This window comes from Bufo bufo, chromosome 8 (genome assembly GCF_905171765.1).
Source record: "Bufo bufo chromosome 8, aBufBuf1.1, whole genome shotgun sequence".
Taxonomy (NCBI): domain Eukaryota; kingdom Metazoa; phylum Chordata; class Amphibia; order Anura; family Bufonidae; genus Bufo; species Bufo bufo.
In genome coordinates this window covers 19684402-19704214 of record NC_053396.1, presented here as the reverse complement: position 1 = coordinate 19704214, position 19813 = coordinate 19684402, and the positions used below count along the sequence as shown (strand labels likewise).

The window sequence follows — 19813 nt, the reverse complement described above, 5'->3', positions numbered from 1 at the left end:
AGGGGGGGGGCCACCTACAGGGCACAGATCCACCCATACAGGCTCATCGGAAGCCGGCCTGTACCCAAAGGGTTAACAGGGATCCGGCCTGGGGGGCGGCACTGCGATCCTCTGGGGGCGGGGGAACCTCCAGGCGGGAAGAATTCGCGCCTGGAGAAGTTCCAGCCCCCTCCAACAGAGGCCTGAATTTGCGGCCTAGTAGCGTGAAGCTGGGGCCTAAATTTTTAGCGGCGCCCGGCTGACCGGGGCCGCACAGTATTTAAAGTACCGGCCGGCCTACGGAGCGGCACATACCGGCCGCGGGTGCCCACCCCGCGGGCCGTAAGAGCCGGGGCCTAAATTTTTAGCGGCGCCCGGATGACCGGGGCCGCACAGTACTTAAAGTACCAGCCGGGCCTACGGAGCGGCACATACCGGCCGCGGGTGCCCACCCCGCGAGCCGGGGACCCGGATAGAGCGGGATCACGGCCTTGAAGTGGAACACAAGTTTTGTTCCGACGGTCGGCCGGGGCTGTTGAAGCGCTCATTTTGCAGGCCACGGTGCCCACCCAGCTGTCCGGAAGTGAGGACCCTGCACCCGGCAGCCATTTCACCCCTGGAGCGGGCACCTGCCTAGAACAGCGCTCCATATGGCCGGCAGCTACAACCTCCTTTCCCCTGGAACGGTGTCCGTGAGAGTAGGGAGGGTCAGTGGCAGCAAGGCGCGGGCCCTCTGGCCCTGAGTAGTGGCCGGTAAGAGGGAGGGGGACCCTGAGACCGGGTCTGTGAGGGTGGACGCCTGCATAACCCCTCCATCAGGGGCAGCTAGTTGCGGACCTCCGCAGCTCCCTAGGCATTCTTCTTGTAGGGAGAAGGGTGCCAATGTCCTGGAGGCCAGGAGAGAGGGAGCAGAATGTCGCCCTGCGACAGCCCAGGAGCCAGCCTAGGTCTAGCATGGGCAGAAGGGTCCATAGGCCCAGTATAGGGTCAGGCACGCAGGAGACCGGGGGGGGACGGGGGACGTAGGGCTGGAGAAGCCTCTCTCTCACCATAGTCGTCTTCACCCTCGGTCCGTTCCAGCAGGGTCGCCCCTTCAGCTACTGGCACCGTAGTGGCAGGACGCTGGGAGAGGGACTTGGCGTGCGGGCGACCCTTGCGCTGGCGGGATGTAGGGGAGCGAGGCTGCCCTGATCCACCTTGCCTTCTGTGGGGGAGGCAGCAGTGCGGGTGACCGGCACTGGCGCAGCTCAACCCCGGGAGAACAGAGAGGTCTAGTGCGTCTCTGTTATCCCTGATGATCTGGAACAAAAATAAAATAAAAAAGTAAAAAACTAAAATTGAAACAAGGAGAAAGCAGCCCTGCAGAGCAGGGAGTGTCTTGCCTCCTTGGACACTAAGCAAAAACTGGCAGTCTCTCTCTCCAGGCTGAGGGTATAGCTGTGGAGGAGGGGCTTAACAGTCTTCACTTAGTGTCACGCCTCCTAGGGAGATGAGCTATACCCAAGGTCTTCTGTGTCCCCCAAGGAAACTGGGCGAGAAAATCTGTGTTGTATTGAAACCACATCATTATAAACCAGAACATGCATTTGCCAAGTTCAGTCTTCTTCCGCACACCACTTCTGTTTGTCATTTCTTAAGTCCCATCCATCAGTGGCCTCCATTCATTTATGCTGGGAAAAGAAAGGAGAAGTAGCTCCTCATGTGCAGTCCGTCCCCAATGTAAGTGAATGGAGGCTACTGCTGGTAGACCCAATGTAAGTGAATGGAGGCTACTGCTGGTAGACCCAATGTAAGTGAATGGAGGCTACTGCTGGTAGACTGGTTACACCACCCTCCATCAGTGGCCATCCATTTTGGGACCACAGTGCCAGCAAGTAGGTAAGATGACCTGCTAGTAAACGTAAAATTAAACCATCTGCCAAGATCATTTAATAACGTCTATTACTAGCTGCAAGCACGAGCTGTTCCCAGCACATGTGCAGCTAGTAACACACAGTAGCCAACCCCTTTAATGACCAGTCTGTACTGGGGGGGGGGGGGGGGAGGATCTGGATCACCAGGCTCAGGCTCCTTCAGCGATTCTCCCAATCCACAGCACAGCCTTCTGCGAGTGGTGATGCAGTCCCTTCATCGTTGGGATCAGCAATGGTGCCAGAGGTTGGACCCTACTGATCGTAATGGTTAGCTATATGCAATATCGTTAGAAAATGGGAACATCTATTTAAGGGTCGAGCACTACATTACAGAGAAGAGGACTCAATGAATGGCAAGACAAAGTAGAATTGGTTTCATCTTCTCCTTACTCAATCTCAGAGTAGTCTGGGCCTCCGACCTGTCGACTAGCCTTTAGAAGGTCTAATATTCCTCCGCTGCTTGCGCCAAGTTGGTCTTCATCGGCTTCTCCCATCTCCTCATCTGTGGTATAATCTTCCTATTAAGTGAACACACTTATTTTTCAGACTGAGAACTTCATGAACAACTTTAATACAATGCATACGGGTAGATTACTTGCCTCCACGTCAAACTCCAGCTCTCCAGGCTCCCTCACCCGATTAGGGTCTGAACACGGCTTCGCTCTTGGGAGTTTCCGTGGGAACTCTGCGATAAAAATAAAGGATTTGTACAGGACTGGATGAAAGAGGTTTCAATGACTTCCATTCTAGTCCATGCAGAAGGTCAGTTACTGAAATTAAGTTCCTTTCCCTTGAATGTGGCTGAGCTGCAATACCAGACACTGCCCATGAAATAGAGTAAAGTCGTTTCTGGCGTGAAAGCAGGAGCGCCTTTCTTCAAATTCTGTACAATCCCTTTAAAGAAGCAAACTCACTGATGCCAACATTACTATGTAAACTAAAGAGCAAATACAGGTCAAAGCATCTACTGGGTACATACTATGGAGCTTTCTTTTTGGAGGAGCCAGCTTTCTCTCTTTGCGTGGGCTCTCATCAATTTGAAGGTCTTCTTCAGAGTCCATGAAGAAGGGGTCACTGGGAGAAAGTTCTGGATCCATAGTTTCACTTTTAGGGGTTTTTGGGACTAATCCCTGACGCCGACTTCCTGCTCCTACACGAATCTTTTTGCCACTAAAAAAACAAAACATGTATAAGTTATACCTAGTGCAGGGTCTGAGTAATCAGATTCAGGTCTCATGTCATGACAGCCAGGACATTATGGAAGGAACAGCAGTAAAAGTTATAACCAGTATCACTTCCAGATGGAGTCTATTTTGCTGGGAAATCTGATGTCGATTTGTCTTTATTGCAAGGTGTAAAATCTGCAGCATAAAGGACATGCTGTGGATTTAACATCCGCACCACAGGTCAAGTTATGCAGATTTTTAAAATCTCATCCCCTCTGCTGCTACTGTAATACATACTGAGTCACAGATTGGGGACCATTGGTCTAGACCAGGGATGCTCAACCTGGGGTCCTCCAGCTGTTGCAAAACTACAACTCCCAGCATGCACTAATAGCTGTAGGCTGTCTAGTCATGCTGGGAGTTGCAGTTTTGCAACAGCTGGAGGGCCGCAGGTTGGGCATCCCTGGTCCAGACAGAAAAGAAGTTGCCCCCACCGATCAGCTGTTTGAGAAGGCAGAGGCGCTCCAGCAGCGCCGCGGCCTTATCGCTGGCCCAGTGACGTCACGACTAGTATCAACTGGCCTGGGCGCGGCTAAGCTCCATTCAAGTGAACAGAGCTTAGCCCCGCCCAGGCCAGTGATACTAGTCATGACGTCACTGGGCCAGCGGTAAACAGCGAGAAGGCCGCGGCGCTGCTGCCTTCTCAAACAGCTGATCGGCGGGGGTCCCGGGTGTAGGACCCCCGCCGATCAGATGCTGATGATCTATCCAGAGGATAGATCGTCAGTTAAAGCAAACTGCAGAACCCCTTTAAGGTTATAAGTCACCAACCTCAGATTTACACCATTGGCCAGGACCAGTCGCAGTTTGCTCTCAGTTAATTCTGAATCCAGTAGGCAGCCATCGGGCTTTTCATCAAGATCATCCATGTCCAAGTCATCGTCGGTCTAAAAAGTAAAACAGATTGAAAGGGGTATTCACATCCTATAAAGGGATGGTATGTTGCTAGGTCATGCCATCACTTTATGATCAGTGGGGGCTGCAGTGCTCGTTTAGTCTTCACTGTTTCTACCTGCACAGAGGGTGAACGGGATCACCGCTCAGAAGGTGAGGCAGCGCTAAGTTAGTGCGCGTCCTCCTCATTTTTAGAAGGCTGCAGGTACCGCGTTAAGAAATGGAAGCCTATTAAAGGACAATGACACAGTGATTTGTGCCAAATTTAAAATGCGCAGATCATTTAATAATTTGGGGCATTTTCAAAGTCAGTCAGACACCTTAAAGGGGTTATCTGGTAATATACATCCAGAGGATGGGTCATCAATATCAGATTCGTGTGGGTCTGACACCCCCACCAATCAGCTGTTAGAAGAGTCCGGGTGTTCCATGGGGGCAGTAGCCTCTTCCTAGGTCATGTGACGTCACCGCACATCGGTCACATGACCTAGTTGCATATCAGCCCCACTGACGTGAATGGGGGTGAGCTGCAATACCAATGTATTGCTATACAATGTACTGCTGTGCTTGGCGAGCTGCCCGGCCGGGGTGAGGATAGGTAATCATCATTATTTCCTGGATATCCCCTTTAACCATCTAACAGTTCTGCCCAATCCAAGCTCGAGCAGAAGGAGAAGCTCCTCTCTGGATTGGTAAAAGCTACAGACAAGCTTTCATACAAGACCAGAATCATAGCATTAGCACAACTTCAGCAGGAGATATCACAGTTAGAAATGGAGTCTGGAATAAATGTGGTAAAATCTACATTTACTTTCACTTTCAGCTGCATTCACTGCATCCCGATTTCTAACAGGGATATCTTCCCATGTAGTGACGATAATGTTGCGATTCTGATATTGTTTGAAAGCTTGAAACGCCTGCTTTCAAACAAGACAAATCACAGCCTGCCTGCCCCATAGGCTGATTTTAATTAGAGTAAGTATAAAGCTGTAGGCTGCTCTCCATGTATTGGAAGCCATTTGGCACCAGGTGAAGTATAGAGTGGGCTCAGTTGGTACCTGCATCCCTGGATTTTATGGAGGCCGTTATGGCACCAAAAATGGTAAAAAGCAGAGTGGACCCAGCATGCATGTGGAACCTATGCTCCCTGAATTTTATGGTGGCCATTATGGCACATAACAGGTAGTATCTAGTGTTAGGTTCCCGTCTTATAGAGATCGCCTTGACGTTTGGCAGACGGGCCCAAATAATTTTGTACAAAATGCTTATGCCAAGAATCTCAAATTTGCAAAATAAGCGTAGCATTAGCACCAGAATGTTTTCTATAATTATGGCATTATTGTACTTTATTTGTGTGTGCAGAGTGCTGCTGCTTTGTCTTTTCTCCCAATCACAGCCCATATCTCTAACTGCTACCAATCCAGAGATATGGGCAGCAAAAGCAGGCCCCACAGATTTTTTGAGGAGTGCAAACGTCTTGTGCGCTTAAAGAATGTGTCTAACTTTGCAACCACTTTTTTTTTGGTTCCAATACTTCCAAAATAGAAGAATGAAGTCAGTTTTGTGTATACAGCTCCTATGCAGACAAATATTTTACAAACCTGTGTGCCCTCTGATCCTGTAGCTGTACTCGCTTCCGTTTGCCCTCTACTATTTGTCAACCCACCAAATGAATGCTACTAGGTAGTGAGAGAGGAACGAAGGAAGTATGACCGCAGGATTCGACTACAAGGGTTTGTAGTGTACAACAAGGTTTTTAAGACTATGTGCAAAGTTTTTTTTAACATGCACTACAATACAACACATGGTTGCAAAACACAGATGGACATAGCCCTTAATTCCTTCAGTGAAGCAGGTAATGACCATACGACGTGTTCTATCACGACACAGAAATGAGAGGAAACTGAAATTTTTTGTTTTTCCTACCATTTCTTCCTTGGGCATCAAGGTATTCCCCTGCATGTCAGAAAGCTCTGAGCTCAAGTCATCCTCCAGATGAATCCTTCCCCCTTTCCTTAACAGTTCCTTGGTTTTGAAAATTTTCTTCTTGGAGCTCTTGGCCAGCAGTGACATGACAGGAGTGGACGTACCAGTGATGGGACTTCGAGTCATACCCAACAGATTCCCAGTTTTCTCAATGTTTTGATGGAAGATATCCTGAAGGGAGAGGGTAGAGTTTCACGAGACATGAAGTAAGGCTCGGGGAGATGCCACCTGAAGAAAACCTCACCTCCATAAGTTTGACTTCGCGATCCAAGTCCTTGATCAGCTGTACAGTGATGATGGTCTCTGGAATCTCTTCCTCATGATCCATAATTGCCTGTAAATCAAACCACATCCAAATGAGATAGAAACAGAAGCCCCAGGACAGATGGAAGCTTCTATCTGTATTTAATTGGCCGGTCCCATCATAACTTATCACTCATATCTTGCTGACACTTAAAGGGGTTATCCTATGGGCTATCCCATCATAACTTATCACCTGCCACTCAATTCATCTCAATGGGATTACTGAAGAGAAGCTGCTGGACCATTTCCAGCATCCCATAGAGATGAATGCAGAGGCAGCATGTATTACTAACTTCTGCTCTGTTCTCTTAGGGAACTTAAAGGGGTTATCTCGCAATATAAATTGACCTATCCTCATGATAGGTCATCAATATCCGATCGGCGGGACCCCCACTGATCAGCATTTAGAAGAGGCCGGACACTCAGTGAGTGCCACCGCCTCTTCGTAGGCTACATGATGTCACCGTACATTGGTCACATGGCCTAGTTGCAGCTCGGACCTATTGAAGTGAAAGGGGCTGAGCTGCAAAACCGGCCACTATACTACGTACGGCACTGTGCTTGGAAAGCTGTCAGGAGCCGTTGTGCTTCCCAGAGCTCCGGGAAGGGCGGCAGCTCCCGTAAACAGCTGATCGGCGGGGTTCCGGGAATTGGACCCCCCGTATGATGTTTAATGATAACCTATCCTTAGGATAGGTCATCATTATCACATCACTGGATAAACCCTTAAAAGGACCCGTTTTTGTGATAGGTGGGTGATCCAGTGGTTGGACCCCGACCAATCAGATACTTTCCCCTATCCTGTAAAGAGGTGATAAGTTGTTATGGTGGGACAATCCGATTTAAAGAAGTTATTCGGTATTGGAAAAAGGGTTTGCATTTTCTCAGAAACACTGCTGCTCGCTTCATTAGGCTGTGCCTGGAAGTGCAGCTCAAGGCCGCTCACTTGAATACTGCAGAACTAAAACACAGAAGGAAAAAAAAAAAAAATACACGGATCCTCTTTCTAGCCTTGCATGACCCCTTTATCATATTAAATAAAGAGCACCTCCTTCTTGGTCCAAACTTTGAACGCAGTGTTCAGGGCCTTGGCTCCATGCAGTAAATAAGATGCAGGGTGTCTTCTGTTCTCTCTCAGACCTGAATACACAAAGATATGCTGATCATAATTAAAAATGTAGAGTGAGAGCATGCAGCAGCATCATCATCATCATCTGGGTGACGCCAAAGTGAGTGACCCCTCTGCACAGTGGTGCTCCTGACCACTTTGCTGTGCAGGGAACTGCAGCCGGTCCCATTCATCTAAATGGAAAAACGGTGAGGGGGCTTTAGTGCTGAATCAGTGCTGTGGCTCCTTTATTCTCAAGATGATTGGGGGGAGGTCTCAGAGTTTGGACCCACCCTGATCTAAAAGACAGCATATCATAATGAAAGGCCATAACTAAGGGCGGCATTGCACCGTCGATCTTCGGGCCGTGGGAGCGCCTTGTCTGCACAGGCCGATGCTTTGAATGAGAGGAATGACTGCTACTGCCACCATTTCTCCCTACTTGGCTGGTTTCACACGGGCGAGTTCAATGCATTGAACTCTCAGCCTGTGTCTGCGGAAGCTCCCGTACTGACCTCCGTAGTACTGATAGGATCGTATAGCATTATATGGATTGGTGATGCTACGTAACCCTTAGACTTCTGGAATGTATTGTACAACACAGGCATAATGCATTACAGAACCCTAAGGGTTACATAAGATCATAAATCAAGATAATGCTATATGATCCTATCAGTGCTAGGGAGGTCAGTACGGGAGCTTCTGCAGACACACGATACAAGTTCAATGTGTTGAAACCAGCTATTCTCTTCTATACATGATCGTCAGCACAGCCCTAATTACACAGGAAGATGTGCTGCCAATAATCAGATATATTTCATCCTGATGAAAGCTGCGTGTTCATCGGCTTATCGATTACACGGGCCAATAATCAGAAATGCATGTTCATTTCCCTGATAATTGGACCAAAATCGTGCAGTCTAATAGGTCCTTAAGATAGCAATCCTCTTAAAATCTGTACTTAAGACCTCTCATTAGCATAAAAAGGCCGCCAGGACACACTGGGGGTCACTTACCTCTAAATGTATCCAGTAAATGCTTCCCCACGTACCAACAAATAGACTCAAAATTTGGAAACTTAAAGAGATCGGCCGTACTCAACCTCTTCTCGATTTCATATGCTCTATCAAATGAAAATAAGAACCATCATAAGATGACGAACCTCATGTCCGCACCTTCACCTTTTATTGAAAATGATAATACACAATGGCAAAAATATTAGAGAAATATTTTTCCGTCGGGTAACAAATTGAAGGCTCACCCTCAGATTTCTGCAGAGGCTTTGCATTTGAAACCTGCCGCAAGTATGCATGCAGATTAGTCCAAATCAATGGGAATAATCAGCGGGTGTTTTCCTGTTGCAGTAGAATCTGCAGCATAAAGGGTCATACCCCCGTTTTTATTCCCCGCAATACACAATCTCGTATGCTCTTGGCAGCAATACGAAGTCGATTTTGGAGTGGAACATGTGCTGAAATCTGCATGTACCCTTACAGGACAGTGTGGCCTCCTACAGCGACGTGCTCACATGGATTTTGTGCTGTACAGAGTGCAAGGGCCTCCTGTTCTCCTACCTGAGCTGCATGGCAATGTTTAGACTGTGCAGAAAGTTTCCTCCAAAAGCTAAACAGTCCACCGGAGTGAGCACAGCGTGGATCCACCCTGTGAAGAACATATGCTTAATCATAAGTATGTGAACCTTACACATGATCTGTGAATGGGTACTTAAAAGGGGCTATCCAACCGTCTGTAACGGATGACCTGTCCCCTGGATAGGTCATCAGCATCTGATTGGTGGGGGTCCGGCACCTGGGACCCCCGTCGATCAGCTTTTAGAAAAGGCCCTGCACTTCTATGAGCACCACAGCTTTCTCACTGCTTATTCTAGGCCACTGATGTCATGACCATCGGTCGCATGGCCTTGTTGCAGCTCTGCCCCATTCTCTTGAATGGGGTAGAGTTGCGCTCAGGCCACGTGGCTGACGATTGTGACGTCACTGGCTAGTGAGAAGGCCACAGCAGAGGGCCTTCTCAACCAGCTGATCGGTGTGGGTCCTGGGTGTCAGACCCCACCAATCAGATGCTGTTGAGTTATTCAGTGGATAGGTCGTTAGTTACAAATGGTCGGGTAACCCCTTTAATAACTCAGTAATAAAGTGATCACCTGTGGGTATGAAGAGCGTGTGCCCCTGTTTAACTGGACACCGGTAACAATTGTCCACCTGATCGCCAAAGAACATTTCATTCTGGTTAGAGGAGCTGCTCCAGCATTCAAACAAGGCCAGGTTAGTCTTGGTTGGCTGGATCAAGTAGAAAATCTTTTCTCCCTGTAGAGACAAAAGACACAAAAATCTCATTACTGCAACCACTCAGCGCAGGGAAGAGACTGTAATAAAACATGGCTGCCCTGACACAATGGTACATCTGCATAATATACCAATGCGTACAGTAGCTCATTCTAGCTGCTGCCAATCAACATCTCCTAGCAGGTCGTAAAGGACCTGGCACGCCCCCTGCATCAGGTAACGATTTATATAATTCTAATATAACGACTGGCATTGTTGGCACAGCAGGGGTAGAGGTCAGCGACGTCCTGTGTGGCTTTCTTTAGTCCTGGACAGAACCGTTTTAATGGCCAGCATTAGATGGGGAGCATCACATAAACGCCTACCTTTAACACGTGGTACCAGACAGAGGTGCCCCCAAAGTCTATGTGGAAATCTGTGTAACTGTCCTTGACGCCCATCAGGCAGTATTTCTGGACATTCGGTCTCTCAAAGACACTCTGCTCCGGCCACAAGTTCTCAACCCAGGACAATTTGCGGACAATTTTGGGAGTTTCCACAAGGTTCGATAACCTATTGAAAAGATGCGACAAGATCAAGAACTATGAATGACTGAGACAACTGACATCGGTGTGTAATGCCTAATGCAGGCCTGAGAGGGCGGTGCACCGAACAGATTTAAAGGGGTTGGACACTTTTTATGCATCCTTCCTGTACGTTATTTAATAGTTAGATTGTTTAAATGACCTTTTTCCTGACGTCTTTTATGGTCACGTCCCCAGATGTAATCATTGTCTGTGCTGTTCGTGGCACCTTAAAGTGGCGTCATATACTGGATGCTTTGCTTCATCCACCTGTCCAATCCGCACTGGTAGCTCCCGTCGTTCATTGCACTGCGCAGACGCTGGAGGAAGCTTGCTACACGTGCCCAGTCTACTCCTGCTCCGCTTCATTGGACTGCACATACTTCTGATTAAGAGTTTGGCGCATGCGCTGTCTAAGCTCCCTCCTGCATCCAGTGTACTTAAACACAGGATGGAGCTGAGACAGCGCAGGCGCCGAACTCTTCATTGAGAGTTTGCACAGTCAGACATGAAGAAATGGTGCAGAAGTAGAATAGGCATGCGCAGGATGCTTCCTCTGGCGTCTGCGCAGTAAAATCACGGACGGGGGGCAAACAGTGCGGAATGGAAGGGTGGCTGAAGCAAGGTATATGCTGCATGACGTCATTTGAAGGTGCCGCGAACAGCACAGACAATGATGACATCTGGGGACGCAACGACAACAGAATGAGAAAAACAGGCACCAGGAAAAGCTCTTTTAAACAAACAATACGTTCGAAAAGTGGCCAACCCCTTGGTTTTGATTGGTGGGTTTTGAATGCAAGAGACCCAACCGATTGCTAAAATGAGGAGAAAGAAGAGTTCCCACAGAGGAGGACGGTCTCTACTCTGTGCTGAAGACGGGCTCAATAGAAAGAATAGGGGGTCTTCTGTGGTCCGTCTCCTAGAGCAAGGAGACACGGCAATGTGCGAGCGCTTCCCTGTTTCAGCGATTGGGGTCTCAGCATTCAGACCGCACCAATCAAAACCTTTGAAGTGTCAGGATAACATAGGAAAAGTTTGTTAAGGGACACAGAGAGACTCCCTGTCGTCAGGTATAAGGGTGCAAAGGTCTTGCCCGAATTGTTCATTTAATATCGGTGTAGGACATATTCAGAGTCCAGACGTGAAATCTTCTGCGTTACTCTACGTCACTCACCTCGTCTCCGAGAACTCCAAGCTGATGACGTTCAGCACTTTCTCCCTTTTGGGGCCATTGTAATATTTCACAAAATCCTTCAGCTTCATCTTCATGTCGGCCTGCCTCGTCACGTCAATGACATCAATCTCCTTCTCTCCCCCTAAGAGCACAGAAAAGCCGACATTAAAGGGGTATTCCGACTAGTCATACATATATTAGCCAAAGGATAAGCAGTAGGTGTCAGACCACCGTAACCTTTTTATCAAGGGCCAGGAAAGAAAAAAGGTACTCGCCTATTCACCGCCACTCCGATACAGTGGTGAATAAGTGAGTGCCGCCTCAGGTCAGTCTCCTGCAGGGAGGAGACACAGTGCTTTGTGTGGGGGCTGCTTTCTCCCTGTTTGAGGGATCAGTGTGGGTCTCAGCACTTGGACCCCCATAAGTTAATCCTCGCACCTTCTGGTCCACGGTCACCGCAGCAACCGTTCGATGAACCTCTGTGGCCATGGACAGAGAACGGCTGCTGCGGGGCATGTTACCACGGACGGACAGCCTCTTGAAGGGTTTACTGTGCAAGAGCAGCACTCGCTATTGTAGGGAGAGACAGAAGCAGCTGAGCGAGCGGACCCACAGCTCCTGCAGATACATGGGACCCCTGTTCTCTAGTACGAACAAACCCACTCAGTACAATTTACATGCTAAGACCCCATGCACGCAACCGTAATTTCCATCTGCATCTAATCCACATTTTGTGCAGATCGGATGTGGAACCATTTATTTCAGCGCGGTCGCAAAAGACGCAGACAGCATACCATGTGCTGTCCGCATCCGTATGTCTGTTCCGTGGCTCCTCAAAAAAGATAGAACATGTCCTATTCTTGTCCAATTTCCTAACAAGGATAGGACATTTCTACAGGTCTAAAAAAATAAAATAATGGCAGCATGCACACGGCAAGGATCAGACTACAAAGTGGATACGGTCGTGTGTATGAGGCCCAAGTTTAGAAAATGTGGCAGAAGCCAACTGTCTTACCCACATAGTACTCAACATCGTTTACTGTGAAACAGGGCGGGGGAAGGGTCATGCCGAGTCCATCTTTTTTCAGAACCAGGATGGGAACGCTGAAGCTGTTCTCCTCCAAATACTCCACGGTTAGCTGAGCTGCCTGCGGCTTCAGGATCACCTCCTCTGCACTGGATGTAGAGGAGACTTGTGAGGACCAAAAAGGATCAAACACGGCTCGGAAAGTTAGGAGGACGTGAGCCAATGGCAATGTGCTTAAAGGGACGGCGCACAGCAGCTTTACCTTGGGAAATTCCTGCTCCGAAGCTCCTTGATGAAGCCTGCGCTTCCGGTCTGCACCGGCTTCCCCACCTCCTTGTTCACGGCAGGATCTGGCTTAGGATTTCGTCTTTTCTTCACTGAATGAATAGAACATCACAGAATGAGCCTGGGAGCCCCAGACCGGCCACTATGCCAGCGGGCGAGGGCACATGCCCACTACCTGTATTCCATAGGGTACTTACTGACTGGCGGCCCGTGAGTGATCTGGCAGTTCGGACAATGATACAGGTCGATCTCTGAGGCGCTTTCCTCCTCCACACCAACACAGCTGCCATTAAGAAGACATAAGACGACATTGTGAGGCACAGCTTTCCTGCGTACGATCGGCAGGGTGGACCATTTAAAGGAAATATTAGGCAACTGCATAAATAGCAATTACCTAATCCAGGAATCCTTCCTTTTTAAAGGGCTGGGGGAATATGTCACATTATCATTAGGAAGACTTAACTGCTAAAGCGAAGGCTTCCAACAATGACATATGGAATCGCTAGTTGTGCAATTACCTAATCCAGGAATCCTTCCTTTTTAAAGGGCTGAACTGGACCCTTGCGCATGTGTTGTTTCCAGAGTGTTTGATGCAAATATCAGCCAAAGATCAAGACCAAGGGGGAGACATTCCCCGGGGAGGATATTTACCATTAAGGCCCCTTTCACACGGGCGAGAATTCCGTGCGGGTGCAATGCGTGGGGTAAACACATTGCACCCGCACTGAATCCGGACCCATTCACTTCATGAGCGGTGATTTTCACACATCACTTGTGCGTTGCGTGAAAATCACAGCAAGCTCTATATTTTGCGTTTTTGACGCAACGCAGGCCCCATAGAAGTGAATGGGGCTGTGTGAAAATCGCAAGCAAGTGAGGTGCGATTTTCACGCACGGTTGTTAGGAGACGATCGGGATGGGGACCCGATCTTTATTATTTTCCCTCATAACATGGTTAGAAGGGAAAATAATAGCATTCTGAATACAGAATGCTTAGTAAAATAGTGATGGAGGGGTTAAAAAAAAAAAAAAAAAAAAAACTATTCATAAACTCACCTTAATCCACTTGAATGCTCAGCCTGGCATGTCTTCTTTCTTTTTTGATGAAAAGGACCTTTAGTGACGTCACTGAGCTCATCACATGGTCCATCAACAAGGTGATGGACCATGTGATGAGAGCAGTGATGTCATCACAGGTCCTTTAGCAAGGTCCTGAAGAAAGTAGAAAGAAGGGGAGATCTGCTACGCCAGGGATGGTCAACCTGAGGCTCTCCAGCTGTTGCAAAAACTACAACTCCCAGCATGCCCTTACTGCCTACAGAAGACCATGGTGGGAGTTTTAGTTTTACAACAGCTGGAGAGCCACAGGTTGGCCATCCCTGCGCTACGCGATCAAGTAGATGGGGCGAGTTAAATTTGTTTATTATTTTTAACCCCTTAATGGACATTTTACTATGCATTCTGGATTCAGAATGCTATTATTTTCCCTTATAACCATGTTATAAGGGAAAATAATAAAATCTACACAACCCTGAACTTTAGTGAAGAAGTCCGGGTTCGGGTCTGGGTACCAAACATGGCGATTTTTTTTCACGCGCGTGCAAAACGCATTAAAACGCTTTGCACTCGTGCGGAAAAATTGTGCCTTTCCCCGCAACGCACCCGCATCTTGTCCGACCCTCACACGCGACGCCCGTGTCAAAGAGGCCTAAGAGCTGGAGCCTTTGCCAAATTTGGGACAGCCTTGGCCTCGCTGCTCAAGAGACTCTACCTCCCCCAGATATCCCACCTGTGCAGTTGCTCCAAGTTGTAGTGCAAGCAGATGCCGACTGCGCATGCGCGGCTCAGTCTGGATACACTAGGAAGAGTAATGGCATATGCTCTGTTCAGGCAGCAGCAGCAGAGCCTCTGCGCTGGAGCCGCTACTCAGAGCAACAGGGCCAGGTTAGATGTCTGGCCCTGTCAATCCTGGGGAGGGGGAGTCTCTTGAGCAGCAGGACCAGCCCCTCCCTGCTCAAGCAGGCTGATTTATGAACCAATTCAATTCGTACAGACAGATTTTCTCACCTCTAGGTGGTACAAATCTTTCACCCAGTAGCGTCATACTTTACCCGCCATGAAACAGGCGACAGCAGACAATTCTTTTAGGAAAGCAATACAGAACCAACCCACCTGCCGTGGAACCAGTCTTGGCAGACATCACATTCGATCATAAAGCGGGTCACGTCATAGGGCAGACGGCACAAGCAGTAGACTGGAACAGACGCCATGCTGGCTGGTCACCACAGAGGGTGGCAGGGGGGCCCTCTTTATCGCCACTCGGTGGGGGGAGGGCGCATCGACAGTCCAGGCAACGTGGTAAATTCTCTGCTACCAGTCAATGGTTCTCATGAAACGAAGATTGTGGAGAACCCTGCAGAGAGGAGACAATGGAGAGCGGTTCATTGTAATTATCTTTAATGGGGTTTTGACATCTCAGACAATGGGGGCATATCGCTAGGATATGCCCCCATTGTCTGATAGGTGCGAGTCCCACCTCTAGGACCCGCACCTACAACGAGAACAAAGCGGGGAAATGAACGGAGGGTGCACTGCGCATGTGCAGCCGCCCTCCATTCATTTCTATGGGGCCGCCGAAAATTAGCCAAGCATAGAAATGAATAGGAGCAGGGGCCGCGCGTGCGCGGTGCGCTCCCATTCACTTGCATGGGAGCAGTGCTTGGCGGGGGACGGACCCCGGGAAATCCGGGGTCCTCCAGCCACAGCTCTCCCCGCTCCGTTCTCCTTGTAGGTGCGGGTCCCAGAGGTGGGATCCACACCTATCAGACAATGGGGGCATATCCCAGCGATATGCCCCCCCCCATTGTCTGTGATGGGAATACCCCTTTAAGTCTTCTGAATGAAAAGTCACAATAAGTCATACAATGTGGTCACTGACGATAGACAATCCCTTTAATTCCATGTGCTGAAAAAAGCTATTCCAATGGTAGCAGCAGATGCCACTCCTGGAGGTCCCCGGGGGCTTCTCTCTGTACCCGCATAGGGGGCATAGGACAAAACCTCAGGAGAGCAAACCATATTATAATGGCCACTGTGCCAAGATCTACTATGGAGATGATGTGACTGGTAGAAGGGCTGCACTGGCATCATAAGGACGCTATGACAGACATTATTATAGGGGCACTGGCATTGCGTACAGTAGGCACAACTGCAGACACCACAATAGCAGCAATATCACTGGCATGTTTTGGGTACTACGGATCATATGACAGCAGCACTGGTGCCACAGGACAGTCATCAATATTCAAAGCTGGCATGATGTAGGCACCAAAAAGAGTTGGCATCATACACAGTAGGCACAGGGGATGATGAAATACACTGGCACCATTTAGGTATTATTATGGGGAAAGGGCACCAAGACTGGCATCCGATACAGTAGGCATTATTATGGGAGAACTGTGGATCCTATATGGACTGCCCTGGCACCATATGGGCACTATGGTTGGCATGGCATACAGTAAGCATGATTACAGACACTATCACTGTCATGTTATAGGCACCACAAGGCATAGTCACTTATTGGGCATCAAGCAGGCACCAATTAGAGTTGGCATCATATACAGTAGGCACAGTGGATGATAAAATACACTGGCACCATCTAGGCACTATTATAGGGGACAGGGCACTAAGATTGCCATCTTATATAGTAGGCATTATTAAGGGAGCACTATGGATAATACACGCACTGCCCTGACATCATATGGGCACTATGACTGGCATCACATTGGGTAGGCAAGACTGCAGAAACTATTATAGGAGCGATAGCATCTGGCACTATGGGTCATATAACAGCAGCACTGGCACCACAGAGACCAAGTAACTTATGATGAAGGCACCAAATACAGTTGGCATCACAGACAGTAGGCACTGTGGGTGATAAAATGCACCTGTACCATCTGGGAACTATTATAGGGACAGGGCACTAAGCTCGGGAGCAGTGTGGATCAGATATGCACTGCCCTGGCACCATACAGACACTACTGTAGGAAAAGGGCACCAAGATTGGCATTATCATGTATCATATATGCTTCATCCTGGCATCATATGGGCACTATGGAACATACATGTGCTACACTGGCACCCTATGGGCAGCATCATATTATGGAAGACATAAGTATATGACGACTATTACAGGGGCACTAGGGTTGGCATCACATACAGGAGGCTCTAGGTGGGCATTATAGTCCAGGAGTACCATGGTGGGCAGACAATCACTATGACAGGCCAGTGGTTGGCATCAGATGCATTCACATGGGCACCATGACTGTGTGGGCAGCTAGGAGGCACTGTTATACAGACCGCTGGGGCACATGATGAGGATGATGGGGGTATTGATACATCTCTCACATGACGGGCCCGGCCGCGCGTTTTACCTGAGGCCCAGGCCTGGCGCGGCGGAGGCGCCAATACTCCAGCGGCGGTCAGACCGGAGGGGGGAGGTGGAGAGAAGCGGCCGCGGGGTGAGGAGAGCTGCAGCCGGTCAGGGGTCGAGTGGAGTGCGGCCTAATCCAGACTGGCCCCGCGGAAACCGCGGCATAGGGGACTGAGGCCTTCGCGACGCCATTAGCCTACTAGCTCCTCCCCGAGTTCAGTGACATGCTCGTGTCAATAAAGCTTCTCGAAAGGACATCGACCTCAAGCGGCCATATTGGTGGTGGCAGAGGCGGTTCACTTACTAGCAGGATCATAGTAAGCCTTGGGGCTGGTGCCAACTAAAGGGGTTTGGTCCCAAAACAATTGGGGTCATCTATTAAACTGGTGTAAAGTAGAACTGGCTTATTGCCCCTAGCAACTAATCAGATTCCTCCTTTAATTTGCCATAGGAGCTGTCCAAAATGAAAGGAGGAATCTGATTGGTTGCTAGGGGCAACTAAGCTAGTTCTACTTTACAACAGTTTGATAAATGACCCCAATTAATATTTATCAGTGACCACTGCTCCATTCACAGGGAAATTGTAGACCCCAACTGGCATGATGATGATGATGATGATGATGATGATGATGATGGGTGAGGGTCCAAGTGGTCAGACCGCCACCAATAATACATGTATTACCCATACGGTGGATAACGGATGCACGTGAGCTCTCCCCAATTCCTTACGTGGCCCTTTTAAATGCCGATGCTTCATAGTGATGTGTCACACGGCCACAAGTCTCAGCAAAGGCAAGAGACAAACACCCGGACCACTTGTCAGCAATTTGCCTGTAAATCGCAGTTTTGTGCGACTTGTGCAGTTGTCGCGATGCTCTGCGACACCATTTAATTCAGTGTTGTACGACGCCCCAGCCTTAAGTCTCATGAACAGGACCGTATATTTTCTGCGGTCCACAAATGCCGCCAGTGTTCCATCCGCATTTTTTGCGGATCCATTGATTTCAAAAGGGTCCGTGGTCCACATTTTGCAGCCGGGTGTAGGACACGTTCTATCAATTTGTGGAATGGACATACGGATGCGGAAAGCACACGGATGATCAATGTGCTTTCCGTTCTGTGAAACGATAGAATATGTCTACAAGGTGAGGACCACGGACCCATTTAAGGCTACTTTCACACTAGCGACGGGACGGATCCGACAGGCTGTTCACCCTGTCGGATCCATCCTGCCGCTATTTCGTCGTGTTGCCGCTCCGTCCCCATTGACTATAATGGGGACGGGGGCGGAGCTCCGGTGCAGCACAGCAGTGCACGGTAAGAGGCCGCCGGACTATAAAGTCAGACATGCAGTACTTTTAGTCCGGCGGCCTTTCGCCGTGCACTGCCGTGCTGCGCTGGAGCTCCGCCCCCGTCCCCATTATAGTCAATGGGGACGGAGCAGCGGTCCGGCAGCACGGTGAAATAGCGGCAGGATGGATCCGACAGGGTGAACAGCCTGTTGGATCCGTCCTGCCGCTAGTGTGAAAGTAGCCTAAGGCCCCCTGCACACGAACGTGTGCGCCCCGTGGTCGTGCTGCGACCCGCAAAATGCGGGCCGCAATGCACGAACACAGCCACAGCGGATCGCTGACCCATTCACTTGAATGGATCCGCGATCCGACCGTTCCGCAAAAAGATAGAACATGTCCTATCTTTTTGCGGAACGGAAGTACGGGACGAAACCCCACGGAAGTACTCTGTAATGCTTCCGTAGGGTTCCGTTCAGTACCATTCCGCATCTCCGGATTTGAGGACCCATTCTAGTGAATGGGTCCGCATCCGTGATGCGGAATGCCCACGGAACGGCACCTGTGTATTGCGGATCCGCAAATGTGGTCCACAATACGGCAACGGGAAGCACACGTTCGTGTGCAGGGGGCCTAAGTCAATGGGTCTGCAAAAAAGAAATGTGGACGGCGCACGGACCACTTCTGCACCGCTCACCTCTCCTGACATGTGTTTTACTAATGCTCCATTCACACGGCCGGAAGTGTTTTGCGGTCCGCAAAACACGGGTACCGGCCATGCGCATACGGCCAGCCCTATGATAGAATTGCCAAAATTGCGGAACAGATGCAGACCCAGAAATACGGTCGTGTGAATGGACCCTTATTAATATAGCGCCGCCATATTCCGCAGCGCTCTACAACTCAGAGGGCACATGTACAAATCATAATAGACATCGCAGGTTTACAGGCTAGTATACAATTGAAACACGGGGAGTGAGGGTCCTGCTCACAATCTATGAGAGTAAACTATATGCTTCCTCCGTGGAATCATTCTTATAACTACGGTATGTTTTGCCATTCCTTTATTATTCCTGCTAGAAGTTATGAATTACTAGAAGTTTGCAAAAAAAAAAAAAAAAAAAAAAAAAGAAGGTCCAGATGGGCGTTACCAGTTGCAGTCCCACACTGGCAGCACTGATTGGATAGTCAAACTGTGCAGGGACACAGCCCCAACTGGTAACACCCAACCAGACCACTGCAAACTGCTAGTAATTCATAATTTCTAGCAGGAATTATAAAGGAACGGCACATCACAGTCATAAGAATAGATGCTGCAGAATTGT

The 19813-nt window shown here is 49.0% G+C and overlaps 1 protein-coding gene across 1 annotated transcript in view; it reads right to left on the bottom strand.

Annotated features, from left to right (window-relative positions):
* The window catches only part of PHF8 (PHD finger protein 8), a 33799-nt gene extending 16388 nt beyond the window's left edge, over positions 1 to 17411 (bottom strand). The window contains exons 1-17 of the mRNA XM_040404955.1: positions 17201 to 17411; positions 14940 to 15180; positions 12965 to 13050; positions 12745 to 12859; positions 12471 to 12631; positions 11456 to 11597; positions 10081 to 10267; positions 9574 to 9736; positions 8984 to 9071; positions 8426 to 8532; positions 7350 to 7441; positions 6243 to 6332; positions 5939 to 6169; positions 3890 to 4005; positions 2872 to 3062; positions 2492 to 2577; positions 2283 to 2410 (exon numbers count right to left, since the gene is read on the bottom strand). Coding sequence (XP_040260889.1) covers positions 2283 to 2410; positions 2492 to 2577; positions 2872 to 3062; positions 3890 to 4005; positions 5939 to 6169; positions 6243 to 6332; positions 7350 to 7441; positions 8426 to 8532; positions 8984 to 9071; positions 9574 to 9736; positions 10081 to 10267; positions 11456 to 11597; positions 12471 to 12631; positions 12745 to 12859; positions 12965 to 13050; positions 14940 to 15037 — 2081 coding nt within the window. The 5' untranslated portion in view covers positions 15038 to 15180; positions 17201 to 17411. The remainder of the gene's footprint in view (positions 1 to 2282; positions 2411 to 2491; positions 2578 to 2871; positions 3063 to 3889; positions 4006 to 5938; positions 6170 to 6242; positions 6333 to 7349; positions 7442 to 8425; positions 8533 to 8983; positions 9072 to 9573; positions 9737 to 10080; positions 10268 to 11455; positions 11598 to 12470; positions 12632 to 12744; positions 12860 to 12964; positions 13051 to 14939; positions 15181 to 17200) is intronic.
* Positions 17412 to 19813: the final 2402 nt, after the last annotated feature.